This window comes from Chanodichthys erythropterus, chromosome 19 (genome assembly GCF_024489055.1).
Source record: "Chanodichthys erythropterus isolate Z2021 chromosome 19, ASM2448905v1, whole genome shotgun sequence".
Taxonomy (NCBI): Eukaryota; Metazoa; Chordata; class Actinopteri; order Cypriniformes; family Xenocyprididae; genus Chanodichthys; species Chanodichthys erythropterus.
This window is the reverse complement of record NC_090239.1, coordinates 6,369,982-6,385,113: the sequence shown is the minus strand read 5'-3', so window position 1 is coordinate 6,385,113 and position 15,132 is coordinate 6,369,982. Positions and strand designations below refer to the sequence as shown.

The 15,132-nt window shown below is 36.0% G+C and overlaps 1 protein-coding gene across 2 annotated transcripts in view; it reads left to right on the top strand.

Annotated features, from left to right (window-relative positions):
* Positions 1-14,919, top strand: part of LOC137007386 (cadherin-10) — a 52,004-nt gene extending 37,085 nt beyond the window's left edge. Inside the window, exons 7-11 of one of the 2 annotated variants that reach the window (XM_067368797.1) lie at positions 2,127-2,263; positions 2,718-2,836; positions 3,014-3,122; positions 5,602-5,853; positions 14,429-14,919. In XM_067368797.1, the coding sequence (XP_067224898.1) occupies positions 2,127-2,263; positions 2,718-2,836; positions 3,014-3,122; positions 5,602-5,853; positions 14,429-14,919 (1,108 nt within the window). Of the gene's footprint in view, positions 1-2,109; positions 2,264-2,717; positions 2,837-3,013; positions 3,123-5,601; positions 5,854-14,428 lie in introns of both variants that reach the window. The other variant, XM_067368798.1, reaches the window with a different exon arrangement.
* Positions 14,920-15,132: the final 213 nt, after the last annotated feature.

Sequence of the window (15,132 nt, the reverse complement as noted above, 5' to 3'; positions counted from 1 at the left end):
AAAATCGAAATTGAAAAATCAATTATGATTAATCATACAGCCTATTTGAAGTTACATAAATAGTTCAATAAAAATCATCTTTGTATAGTCGAGAGGTTTTAAATTGACTGTGGTATAGCTAAATACACATCCATCTGGAAAGTGTAACTTCTGGTGAGTCATTGTGGCATAACTTGTGGCATAACACCATTAAAACACTCCAAGCAAAAAGTAATTGAAAAGCACAAGGCAGGGGATGATTACAAGATTTTCAATGTCCCTTAGTGTACAGTTAAAATCAATAATTAAGAAATGGAAAGAGAGTGACACAGCTGTAAATCTACCTAGAGGAGGATGTCCTCAAACAATGAGAATGTCCTGAGATTGTAAGGACAATCGACAACTGTTCTTCACCAGTCACAGCTTTATAGAAGAGTGGCAAAGAGAAAGCTACTGCTAAAAAGCTGTCATATGACATCTCGGCTGTACAGAAGGCATGTGGGAGACTTTGAAGCCAGCTGGAAGAAGGTTCTATGATCTGATGAGACTAAAATTGAGCTTTTTGGCCATTAAAATAAACGCTACGTCTGGCATAAACTAAACACTGAGCATCCGCAGAAACTCATCATCCCCACTGTGAATCATGGTGGGGGCAGAATCATGCTGGGGGGCATATCGCTTCTCTGCGGAAGGTCCTGGAAGGCTTCTGAGGGTAAAATGAATACAGCAAAATACACGGAAGTCCTGGAGGAAAACCTGATGGGGTCGGCAAAACACCTGCAGGAGAAGATCTGTTTTCCAGCAAGACAATGACCCGAAGCATAAAGTCAAAGTGGCACATGAATAGCTAAAAAACCCCAACAATGTTTGGTGTCCTAGGGCCTCATTTATAAAATGTTGCACAGAAACCGTCCTAAATTTGATCCGATGTGAGTACGTGTGATTCAAAGAATGAACGTACCCACAGAAAACCAGCATACGCCTCTCTTTCAAATGTGAAATCTATAAATCATAAATGATCCTGAACTCGCGCGCAGCTGAATGGTTTCAGTTCTCTGTGTTGTAAATGACAGATCACCAGTCATCATCCAAATCCTTAGCGAGCTTAGATTTCCAAAAACCTGCAGTAATCTGACCAGGAAAAGTGTGTACGTCTGCTCAGACCCTGACGTGGCTCTAAGCACTTTTCCAAGTCAAAGACCGTTTTTATAAATATGAGCATTGGTGTGGATTTAAGCGTACAAACTCTTTATAAATGAGGCCCCTGGAGTGGCCCTAGCATTTACGGATGGACTGTCACTTATGATCTCCATGCAGCCTGACTGAGATTGAGCAGTTTTGAAAATAAGTCAGAATGAGGAAAAACTACATTGGTCTAATGTGCAAAGGTGAAGTTTGTTTACTAAATTACTGACTTGAAAATGTGAATACTTGCATCATTCAGAATTGAATTAAAATCCAAATCAATTTCTGAATTTGAACTGATTTTAATTATTTAATGTTTTATGCAATTACTTGTTGCATTTCAATAAACTTAAGCCTCCTGAGGGTGTAGCCGATTCAATTGAAATACATGAACTAAGAAAATTAACTGAAAAATTATGATTTTGTGCTTGATAACCTTTTAAAAATGTTTCCACGCTGGAATGAAAGGATTTTTTTTTCTGTTGATCGCTGTCAAAAAGGCAAATTAGATCCTATGAGGATCAATGCTGTAAAACAACAGAACGTAAAACTTCCAAGATGGCGAATACTTGTTTTATAGATGCTATAAACCAATCTGGACCAGCATGGGAATTCAATATCTGGTCTTTTCAGCAGAGTAGTTTGTAGCCGTGGTCTTAAAAAGCAGAGGTACAATGAATAGTTTGTTGTGCTCGGCATGCAACTAACATCAATACGTTTGACTAGCACAAATTTGTTCTCTAATAGAGATGTCAAATCAAATATGTCCCCCTGTTTGAAGGAAAATTAAACCAATCTTGGCTGATTTATTTTGGTGGCCAGCACAGGCACTGTTCTGGGCCTTTTTCACTTCCTGGGGCCATGTTTACAGCACTTTAAAACACTGAGAATGTTCCATCCCTGTGCCTGGGCATAATCAGAGCTCCATTGTCTTGCATTCATTACTGTCATTCTCCTTTCAGATACACCATTGATCGCCACACAGACCTGGAGAGGCTGTTTAACATTGATTCCAACAATGGAACCATCAGCACACTGCAGGCCCTGGACAGAGAAACTTCCAAATGGCACAACATCTCTGTTCTGGCGACAGAACTCAGTAAGTTCGCGTTGTAAGCCTTTGCTAGATCACTGCTGATGTATGAAATGGGAGAATGCCGGAAGGTTTACTTTTAACAACGTGGAGAGATCTTACCTTTAATTTCAAACTGTGAACTAGTTATGGCCTGAAATTCATTTTAAATGAATTTTTGTTTGCTCAAACTTGTTAAAAATAATGTGCTATAACATTATCTGAGGTGGACTAAAACCTCAAGAGCCTCAAGACATTTTCAGAAATGGCTAAAACCACAGCACTGCAATAAATGACTGATGACAAAAATCAAACTGTCAACTTGAGTTGTGGTTTAATTCATGTTTTCTGCATTCTTTGTAGAAGAATATATGCCTGGGGTAAAAGGCTGAAAGACATACAGAGAAACAAAATTAGACCTCTTGAATGCAAACTGAATATCTTTCACAATTGCTGAAACGCATTAATCATTGGTGTCTAGGTACTGCCCTGCAAACCAGAGTGCCAGTGTTTATCAAAGTGCGAGACGTGAATGACAATGCGCCTGAATTCGCCATGTACTACGAAACCTTTGTCTGTGAGAATGTCAGAGCCGGTCAGGTATGCCGCTTATTCATGTTTATTCATTGTTTCACGCAAATATTTTACTGAACGCTCCTCCTTGCTTTGTTTGTTCTACTGTTCAGTTCTACATTTATGACAAGGATGGTTTTGTTACTCTACAGTTCTCTTTTAAAGTAGAATGAAGTGAATAATCTTAGCTTATTATGTTTCCAGCTCATCCAGACCATAAGTGCTGTGGACACTGATGAACCTCTTGTTGGGCACAAGTTTGTTTTCAGTCTAAGCACCATCAATCCAAACTTCACCATCTTCGACAATGAAGGTATTTCAATGGAAGCCTATTTCTGCAGCAGAGTAACAAAATTAAAACAGGTCAATGCGAGATAAAGTTTAAAATACGAAAAACAATGTAAAATATAACTGCTGAGATAAAAGGTTGCAATTTTGAATATAACTTTATAGGGATAGTTCCCCAAAAATGATTTACTTACCCTCAAGTTGATCCAAACCTGTATTATGAGATTTTTTTTTTCCTTCTGATGAACACAAAAGAAGATATTTTTAAGAATGTTGGTAATCAACTGTTTGATTACCAACATTCTTTAGGGAGAAATAAAGTCACCATTATGAAAAATAAATTTGAACTTGCAAGAAATTAAGTCACATATGTGATATAAAAGGCAGAATTAAGAGGAAAAATAGTTACCTTTTTATTTGTGACCAGTCACGGAAAGTAGGGACACAAGTCGGTTCTGGGGCATTTTGAGTTATTCACAGATTGAAAGTGTAGTCTCCAAGCTTTCCAACGATGTGTAACACATGGAAATCTGATAATATTTGGAGAAGTTGTGGCCATTTGAAGGTAGGCACTCACAAAAGCTTAAAGGGCAGAACATGACCTAAAGATTTTGCAGTTCTTGCCTGTTCTCACCTGCTGGGAGTGACAATAGGGCTCATTTACATCTCATTTAGATAAGCCATACCCCCTGTAAAGCTGCATGGTTGCATAGCAACGACAGACGCAACGGGAAAAATCGGACTGCATACTATTAATAATAAAGGATAATGTGCATTGTAAATGTCAGTAATTTATCTTTTTTGACATTAGAACTTTTTGAACAGGATTCTGTGATAACCGTATAGTCCTGGTTTAGACCTCAGTTAGTGGTTAGACCTGGTTTGAGTCAAACGATTAAAAAAATCCTGTACATTAAACTCTTCAATACTTTTACTTTTGACTTATAACGCACATTCTACGGCTACGGATACTTTATACTTTTACTTACGTAGGAATTTAATCTGATAAATTTACTATTACATTAGTAAATCCTTGTTAAGAAGTAGTAACTGGCTAAAATTATTAGCGTCACATTCAATTCAAGAATAGTAAGGTTTACATGAGCTAAGTCATTCACACCAGTCAATTCCAGCAGTTGAAGCGTTATTCAAATTAACATGCTAACATTACCATCTAAAAGCCTATTATAGTAATGGGCATTTTTGGCAAGTGATACGATGCTAACGATTACAATTAAAACGACAGTCCTGAGCTAGCTAATAACAATAGACACGTGAGATAACGTGTAGCCTACGTGTTCTTAGAATGAACACAAAACGACAAACTTTGATGTTTATGGAAACTCACCCCATAAGAAACAGAAAAGATCTTGTTGCCTCCAATGAAATAAGTTGTTCGGGCACACTTTCTCTTTGTCTGGGTCTTCTTTGTGGATGTAACCATCTCCGAAGTTTGCACTATGCGTCTGTTTGCCTCTAAATGTCCAATAATTCGCATGTCCTGCCACTCTTTTTCCGCAGCTAAAGAATCCAGCCGTATGTTGTACTTCAAAACATTTTCGGTGTAACGGCCACGGTTCAGCTCGTCTGCGATATTCTTTGCGGCGTCCATCTTCATTAAATTTTGATATCAGCTAGAGCCAGCCAGAGCGCTGCATAAATAAGTAGCCACGCTTCACTTGGAGAGCGGCGGCAATAACAAAAGAAACAAAAGCGGCGTATCCGATTCCAGTATGGAAATACAAACAGACAATGACACGCCCCTACTGCGAGATAGAATCTCTGAAAAACAAGCCGATTTCAACCTCAAAATGTACGCTTTTAAATAAACCAATACTGCTATCTAAAACACAGAGATGCTTCTTCATGATCTCAACTAACAGATTCAGCAAAAAAACGAAAATCTTCTCAATTTTGAAAAAAAAAAAACGCTTCTTTCTCAGTTTGCTTTAATAGTTGTGCTGCCAACTTGTGTCCCTGGTTTCCGTGACGGGTCACATTTACCAGTGGAAAATGGGGTTGATGTTTTTGGACAACCTAATTGACCCTTTTCCAGGAGTTTGATTGACAAGCGATCTAACCAGTCATAACGCCGAATCCGCCATTTTGTCTGACAAAGCAGTCAGGAGTTAGAAGATTAACCTCGGTGGAGTTGAACTTGAAAAAATGGTGTGTACTGACATCTTTTGGTGTTAATATTACTCAGAACTCTTCATTGTTAATGTTTTTTTGCTTGTTAACAGTCTCAGAATAAGGTATTGAACACTAAAGATGCACATCTATCATCCTGGTTCAACTGATAGCAGACTTGCGTTGCTGTCCCTTATGCAAACTCTAAACAGTTATTGTGTTTTAGTGTATTTCAAATATTATTAATCATGATGCCAATGATGCAACAATTAAATTGCTAGATATAAGCATAACTCAATATTTAAGCTTTGCAAACAACACCATCCATCACACAGTATCTCAATAACAGTCTTAATCTTGACGTTGTTTTGAAGACAACACAGCGCGGATACTGACCCGCCGGGGCGGTTTCAACAGAAGAGAGATGAGCTCATACCTGCTGCCTGTCGTCATCTCAGACAATGATTACCCCATCCAGAGCAGCACCAGCACGCTGACGGTCCGTGTCTGTGCATGTGACAGCCGTGGGAATGTGCAGACGTGCAGCACTGAAGCCCTGCTGCTCTCAGCCGGACTCAGCACCGGAGCCTTGGTGGCCATCTTACTCTGCATTTTAATACTACTGAGTAAGTGTTGAACTCCTGTAAACACACATAATTGGGACATGTTTAGCAATTTAAAAACATTTATACACCCCTGCATGGTGCCTCTGGGCAGATGCCCAATTGCCCATATGGTTAATCCGGCCCTGTTTTAAGCCACCCTGAACACTGCAGCCCTGTTTACTTGCACCATTTTTGTCTACTCTAATGTGTGATATGAAACCTCTAATCATATACAGTGCACTTTCTCAGAAGCATTTAATATAGACTATATCATTATCTATATTTCAGCAAAATGAAAGTGCAGTATGCACTGATGTAACCACATTACAAAACAAACCCACCAAAAAGTACCAATATTGTGGCTCTGCAGTGCAATCAACAAGGCTCAAACAGAGACTAGAGAAATGTTTTGGAGCTGTTTCTGTTGTCATAAATGGGATGTTTCTGGGTTGTAGACTCAGAACAGGGTGTGTTTACTCAGAAGGTACTTTAATCAGTTCTGATGAGGAGGAGACTGTACTTTGGCACAGTGTTGTGATTGGCTGTGGACTTCAGAAGTGGCCACACATTATGTTCTACACGTTCTTGTGGATCTCCAAAACTCTCTCAGAACTGGTTGGTTTATCACAGTCTTTGTTTACAAGTCTTAGTCCTAGTTTCTAAATGGTATTTTAAAATCCAAAGAATTTTAATTTAATTTGATATAACAGTCAGATGTTTGTTTTTTTTTTTTTTTTTTTTTTTTTTAACACTTCACAATAAGACTCAATATATTAAAGAATTTGTTCACTTCAGAACTAAGATTTCCTGAAAATGTATGTCTTTCTTTCTTCAGTTGAAAAGAAATTATGTTTTTTTGAGTAAAACATTCCAGGATTTTTCTCCATGTAGTGGACTTCAACAGTTACCAATGGTTTGAAGGTCCAAATTGCAGTTTCAATGCAGCTTCAAAAGGCTCTACACGATCCCAGCCGAGAAATAAGGGTCTTATCTAGCATAACGATCATTCATTTTCTAAAAAAAATAACAATTTATATACTTTTTAGCCACAAATGCTCATCTTGCACTAGCCCTGAGATGCCCCACGTATGACATAATCACATTGAAAAGGTAGGCTGAATTACCGCGGTAGGGCGAAAAACTCCATCTCATTTTCTCCTCCAACTTCAAAATCATCTGACATTGTTGTTTTACCTTTTTTTTGTAAAGGCCGTTTGACTTAGTCTTTGCAGATTCGCTTTGTAAACACTTGCTCGGTACTTCCACCTATGTCACGTGTGACCTTTCCAACGTGATAACGTAATGCGTGGCACATTGCAGAGTAGTGCCAGATGAGCATTTGTGTTTAAAAAGTATATAAATTTGTAATTTTTGTTGAAAATGGATAGATTGTTTTGCTAGATAAGTCCCTTATTCCTCGTCTGAGATTGTGCAGAGCACTTTAAAGTTGCATTGAAACTGCAATTTGGACCTGCAACCCATTGGTAACTGTTGAAGTCCACTAAATGCAGAAAAATCCTGGAATGTTTTCCTCAAAAACCTCTTCTTTTTGACTGAAGAAAGAAAGATATAAATATCTTTGATGACATGGGGGTGAGTAAATTATCAGGAATTTTCTGAAGTGAACTAATCCTTTAAGGTCAAAAGTGGTGCTTTGGATAGATGGATAGATGGATAGATGGATAGATAGATAGATAGATAGATAGACAGACAGACAGACAGACAGACAGACAGACAGACAGACAGACAGACAGACAGACAGACAGACAGACAGACAGATAGATAGATAGATAGATAGATAGATAGATAGATAGATAGATAGATAGATAGATAGATAGATAGATAGATAGATAGATAGATAGATAGATTCGATAATGTTTCTAGACCAACACTGCCTGTTTAATGCAATAAACTTTATATTTAGTCACGATCTCAAAACGACACTAAAGATAAAACATATCTGTCCTGAGGACATGGTCCAAAAATAAACACTTGTAACATCTCAGCGATGCATCTGGCGAGCAGAACATAATGTATCCTGACCTCTTGCCCTGCTATTCTGATGATGCACCACAGTGTGGGCCATGCAGCATCCTTCTTGAGATGTTTATTTTGTTATTTATTTATTTTTATTTAGAATTTTCTCCAAATATTTCCTCCAGACAATAAAAAAAGTAGGGCACCCCATTAAGAAATTACTGTAGGTGCTCTCTCTCTCTCTCTTTGCTTTTCTCAGAAAGTGCAGCAGTGTGGAAAAATAGCTTTCATTATTAAATGTATGCAATTGACAAAAAGGCCTTTGTGTTCTTCTGAGGCTTAAGTAGGTCGCATGCTCCTTCTTGACGTCCTAAAGCGCCACTTGTGCAAGGTAATGCAGTATGAAAGCGCAGCCGGTTCTGAACAGCATGAGTCTGTGTTGTTTCTGCAGAGAAAAGGAAAAAAATATGTTGTACTTAAGTTAAAACATCCATCAATAAGTAATTGTTGAAACTGCTGGCGAGTGCATCTCTCAAGTCTCCAATCTAACCTGAGGCAATCCATCATCGTTCAGCATTTTCTACTATCTGGGAATGGGATAAACGGAATATTTTAAGGGGCTTCAGGTAGACTCAGCTATCAATTATTCATGCTGGCCAAAATGGTTTATACAAATGAAAGACTTTATTTTGCAATAAAATAGCAATACTGTAGGTAAACATATGCCTTGATGGTTCAGGGCTGATTTGGGAGTAAAATGGGGACCAAAACAATATTAGGAAGGTGGTCATAATGTTATACCTGATCGGTGTAAGTACAGTGTATTTTTGATGAAATCCGAGGGTATCTGATCCACACATAGGCAGCAACGACATTGCACCTTTTGAGGTCCAGAAAGGTAATAAAAAAGTCATCGTTAAAACCGTGACTGCAGTGGTTCAACTTTAATGTCATGAAGCGACGAGAATAATTTTTGTGCACAAAAATAACAACTTTATTAAACAAATTTGTCTCTCCCCTGTCATGCATACTGCTATGCTGTTTTCGCTGCAGAGCTTCAGTGTTTATGTCCGAACGGTGGCTCAGTATTAGCCGGATCTGGTCACGTGAGCAGCACAGACCATACATGTGATGCTGATGCAGGAGCCGGACAATACTGAGCCCACGTTCAGACATAAACACTGAAGCTCTGCAAGAAAAATATAGGGACTGGCCTGTGCATGTATATATTTCATGTTGACCTTAAAGGTACAGTAAGAAAAACTGCCTGTTGAATTCAAAAGAATCCAAAAAATATGGTGCAAGAAGCCTTGCCTAACATTATAAGTGAAATGACCCCTTTAAATTCCCCCTAATATGTCTATATGTGTATATGTTTCTACCCATTACACAACACAGACAATTGTGCGCCGTGTGTTCAACCACTTCTGCCATCTCATATTCTGCTGTTCCCCTGCGCAGGCACCGTCTAGTCCACCACTGATCCTCTCTGGGCAAACTTAATATGGATACTTTCCCCTTTATCCTTCTCCATTTTCAGTATCTTCCCCTAAACCCGTTTGCTGGCGCTGAGTGGACAGGTTACTGAGGACAGATCCTTTCCAGAACAAACTATTGCATCTTTCTGCTATTCTCTTTCTCTCTCTCTCTTTTTTTTCTTTCTTTTTCCCAGGCTCTTGCTCTCTGTTTGCCCCTCATTTTACATTCTTTCTGTTGGTCCCTTTTCTGATGAGCTGGCTAATGCAAACCCCAGAATATACACTGTAAGAGGAAGTAGCCGGTTTACGCGGCCAGAGCGAGAAATATCCGCATCCAGCCCACACTCTTTCACCACCATTTCCCTTCCAGATCACAGAATGAGCCCTGCACACACCACAGGCCCCCAGGCTGGGCAGAACACAGCATGTTGCCCCCCACCGTTCCTTCTTCATAATTAACACCTGAGTGGGAGGCAGGGGCGAGCTCTCCGATTACCTGCTGGGAGGAGAGAGCAGCCAGTGAACAGGAAAAACAAGCTGCAAACTACAGCACCTGTTCCCTTTTTAAGACCATAATTCCCTCTTCTTGTCTTTATAGCTCAACATATGAACATTATGTGAATATTTCAGCAAACAGTTGTAGCACTTTTGCATGTGGCATTTCAGCATGAAAACCTGTGCCTTAAACGGTGTCGCCTGATTTTTGTATAAAATACATCTCATATCTTTATTTTTTTTTCCTTAGAAAGGAAAATACTAAATAAAATATTCTATGTAAATGAATTGTTTCAACAAAAATAAAATAAAATAAAATAAATAAACAAATAAATATTATACTCCCAGTCAAAGAAATATTGAACTGCAATTTATAATGCTATGAAGTATAATTATAATTTATTAGACATCTAATTTAAATTGAATGGATTGAATTTGTTTCACTTAATTATGCTTGATTATGTTTCACCTAATTTGTTAAATATAATTGATTCAATTATTAAATATTTCCATGAATTATGAATTATTTAATTATAAAACAAAACAAAAAACAACAACAACAATAGGCATCTTATCTTAGGAGCATTTTTATTTCCAAATTGCCAATAAATAAATAATATAACTAAAGGTGCTTTACATATGTGCCCTTTGGAACCAAAAATATGAATCATTAAATAAAAATATAATATAAATATGAAAATTTAAAAATAAAAATACCAACAACAATAAGCATCTTATCCCAGGGGTATTTTCATTTTCAATAAATAAATCAATAAAATAATTAAATAAAATGATTATTATTATTATTGTTGTTGTTGTTTAATATTATTAAATAATAATACTAATATGTATTAATATTTATAATAAAAAAATTAATATAAATTTAATATAAATATAAAAAATGTAAAAATAAAAATACCAACAACAATAGGCATCTTATTCCAGGAGTCTTTTCATTTTCAATAAATAAATAAATAAATAAATAAAATCTTATTTATTTATTTTCTTATCATAAAATATTATTGTTGTTGTGATTTAATATTATTATTAAATAATAATAATAATAATTCTTCTTCTTCTTCTTCTTCTTCTTCTTATTCTTCTTAATAATAATAATAATAATAATAATATTATTTCTCCATGCACTTTCTCAAAAAAAAAAATAAATAAAAATGAAACAAAAACGTTTTCCTGCAGTGCTTTAAATATGTGTCCTTTGGAACCTTTCAAATGATGAATGATTAAATAAAAATATAAAAAATATAATATAAATATAAAAATGTAAAAATACCAACAACAATAGGGATCTTATCCCAGGGGTCTTTTCATTTTCAATCAATCAATCAATCAATCAATCAATCAATCAATCAATCAATCAATCAATCAATCAATCAATCAATCAATCAATCAATCAATCAATCAATCAATCAATCAATCAATCAATCAATCAATAAATAAATAAATAAAATGATTATTATTATTGTTTATTATTATTATTCAATAATAATAATAATAATAATAATAATAATAATAATAATAATAATAATAATAATTGTTATTATTAATTATTGTTTCTCCATGCACTTCCTCAAAAAAATAAATAAATAAATAAATAAAAATGCCCTTTGGAACCTTCCAAATTTGTAATGCATGAGAGAAGAATGCAAGGTCTTTTTTATTTCTCACACAATTTTCAAACTGCAAGGTGATTGCTCCAGGCAGTACTAAGTCTTTATCTGCATTACAGTGGGTCTCTCTCTTCTGTATTCATGAGCACCTTAAGCGCATGACACCTTTTGAAACACACTCCTCTGTATCTTGAGCTAAGCTCTGTGTGTAGTGCTGTGCGCTGCTCACTGTGTTCTTATCTGGGTGCTCTGCTTTAGCCATCCAAGAACAGCCTGTGATTCTCCAGCAGTCCTTTCTTCTCACTGCAGTGATTGAGATTATGCACGCTTTCTCTATCTGTTTCTCTGAGCAGCCACAAACTAGCTCGTCTGCTTTTTTTAGCTGACTCAGTGCTTCTGTTTTCGGTGACTGTGACAATTTCATTGTCCTAGGCATCGATTGTCTGGGCTCTCGCTGATTGAATTAACTAGTAAACTTAATCATAAGGTCTCACTCACTACAGTGTGTATACTGTATCTTGCATGTTGCCATAGAAATTGTACTCTATCGGTTTACAATGAAACAGCAAAAGAAACTGTTTTTATTTAATTATTTATTTATTTTTTATTTGTTTGTTTGTTTTTAGTTGTGAGCATGCAAAGCCAACTGAACTATGGGGAAACTACTTTCAAACTGTTGCTAGTTAGTTATTATTTTAAGTAGCTAATCTACAGTAGCTCAATTACAAACAACTAAAAGTATCTTCTTTTTAAATTTAAATCCATTACATAATATAAAAATATATGATGCAAATAATTATATATCACATTTACATACATACAATTATATAATTTATCATTTATTCAGAGTTATATTTTTTCTGATACATCTTGTTTAGGTACAAAGGCATTTAAATCAATATTTTCCTGTAAAAAAGGAGATACAATACCATGCACATACCATGCAAAATATGACTTTTAAGAGACTTTTTGAATCGAGTTATGATTAGTCAAAAATATTAATCAGATCAGTTTTTGCAAGTCAGTTCCAGTTTTGTATCTTTTGTTCCATGTCTGGCATCTTTGAAGCCATTTCTATGCTAGCACACTCCTGAAACACAATTAAAAAAAAATAATAATAATAATACATTGAATAACAAAATGAAAAAAAAAAAAAAAAAATTAAAAAAGAAAATGATTTTTTTGTTTTTTAGAAACATTTAAAAAAAAAGAAAAGAAAAAAATATCATGATTTGACTTCAAAAAAAGGACAGTACTAAATAAAATATTCTATGTAAATGAATTGTTACAAAAAAAAATAAAATAAAGTAAATAAATAAATAACAGAATCCCAGTCAAAGACATATTGACTGCGATTTATAATGGAATGAATTATAATTATAATTTATAAAAATATTAGATGTCTATTTTAAATTGAATGCATTGAATTTGTTTCACTTAATTATGTTTGCTTATGTTTCACCTAGTTTGTAAAATGTATTTATTTATTTATTTTTAAGAAGTAAATAAAACAGTTTAAGAAAATCCTATTTTAGCCATTCAAAAATGTCATGTTTATTTCATGTGCCATTTCATTTTTGTTGTGAAATTTACTAGCAATTTCTGAGTGAATAACTGTTTCAAAGCCATTTTTTATCAGTGTACTCAAGATTATTATCCAGACAAATGCGCACTAGAATAAAAATGTCTTTCCCCCTGAAAACAACTAGCCATCACACTTTTAGTAAAATAAAATAAAATAAAAAATGGGTTAAATGGGGTTCTATATAGATGTTTTAAATAACCGTTTATGCCAAAACAGTTCTATATAAGGAGAAATGTCTGAAATGATTGCATAATACTTTAATGTTTAACGGGTTATTTAGATTTTTTCTAGCTGCTTCATTTTATTAAAAATGAATGAATTAAAACTAAACCCATAAATTGATACCATAAAAGGATATATAAAACATAGAAGAGTGTAATTAGAGAGAAATTATCTGTAATTTAAAAATATATAATTGAAAATTTTAATTTGTTTTCTTATAATACATGGTATTTAATTTTAAATGAAATAAAAACAATAAAATGTGCTAAAAGTGGCATGTTAAAGGGTTAATTCACCCAAAAAAAAAGAAAATTCTGTCATTTATCACTCACCCTCATGTTGTTCCACACTCGCAAGACCTTCGTTCATCTTCAGAACACAAATTAAGATTTTTTAATGAAATCTGAGAGGTATATGACTCATTCTTAAAAAACAATAAAATCAACACTTTCAAGGGCCAGAAATGTACTAAAGACATGACTACAGTTGTTCAACCTTAATTTTATGAAGTGACGACAATACTTTTTGTGCACAAAAACAAAACAAAAATAACAACTTTATTCAACAATCTTTATCCTTACGCAGGTGACGCAGTAAGCACAGTAAAGGCTTCCCTATTTATGTCCAAATACCGGCTTAGTATTGGCCAAAGTTGTTCACGTGATCAGCATGACGCATGGCACGGCCAATAACGAGTCGGCGTTCTGACGTAGAACCTTGAAGCGCTGGACATAAACAACGTATGAGAATGACGGAGAAGATATTGTTGAATAAAGTCGTTATTTTGGTTTTGTTTTTGCGTATTCTCGTCTCTTTATAACATTAAGGTTGAATCACTGCAGTCACGTCGACGGTTTTAACGACGTCTTTAGTACCTTTCTGGACCTTGAAAGTGTTGAGTATATTCATATACATATATACCATATACCTCTCGCATTTCATCCAAAATATCTTAATTTGTGTTCTGAAGGTCTTACGGGTGTGGAACGACACGAGGGTGAGTAATTAATGACAGAATTGTCATTTTTGGGTGAACTAACCCTTAAAGACAAATGATGCTGCCAAACCTGTAGGAAGCACAGCTTTGCCTCTGTAGTTAGTGTCAGGTGTCTCAGTGACATTCAGAAAGCATGACTATCACACAGCTTTGTTCAGCTTGATTTGCACCATGCTGATGATATCATTTTGCTCATCTGCCTCTGTCTCCATAGTGATTGTGGTACTGTTTGCGGCCCTGCGGCGACAAAAGAAAAAGGAGCCCCTGATCATCTCAAAGGAAGACGTCAGGGACAACGTGGTCAGCTACAACGACGAGGGCGGTGGAGAAGAAGACACGCAGGCCTTTGACATCGGAACTCTGCGGAACCCCGAGGTCATCGATACCAACAAGCTCCGCCGGGACATAATGCCCGAAATGCTGTTCCCCTTCCGCCGCACCTCTCCCATCAAAGACAACACAGATGTGAGAGACTTTATCAACGGACGGCTGCACGAAAACGACTCGGATCCCACAGCGCCCCCTTATGACTCCTTGGCCACCTACGCCTACGAAGGCAACGGCTCTTTGGCGGAGTCTCTGAGTTCTCTGGAATCAGCCGCCACCGAAGGCGACCAGGAGTTTGAGTATCTGAGTCACTGGGGTCCACAGTTCAAAAAACTGGCGGATATGTATATAGGGCAGGAGTCCCAGAGAGAGACTTAAAGCGGATATGCAACACAGCACACTTAAATATATCTCAGAGCACTAAATTAACACATACATACTGAATCTCCCTCTGTTCTCTGCTGTGTAACACATATAGACGAATCGACGAAGACTTGAACGTTGCGCTCAACTCCAGGGAACTCTCTCTTCTCTTTAACTTCTTTGTCTACTTTAACTTTGTCTTCTTCTAATTCTGGTCTCTCTCAGCCT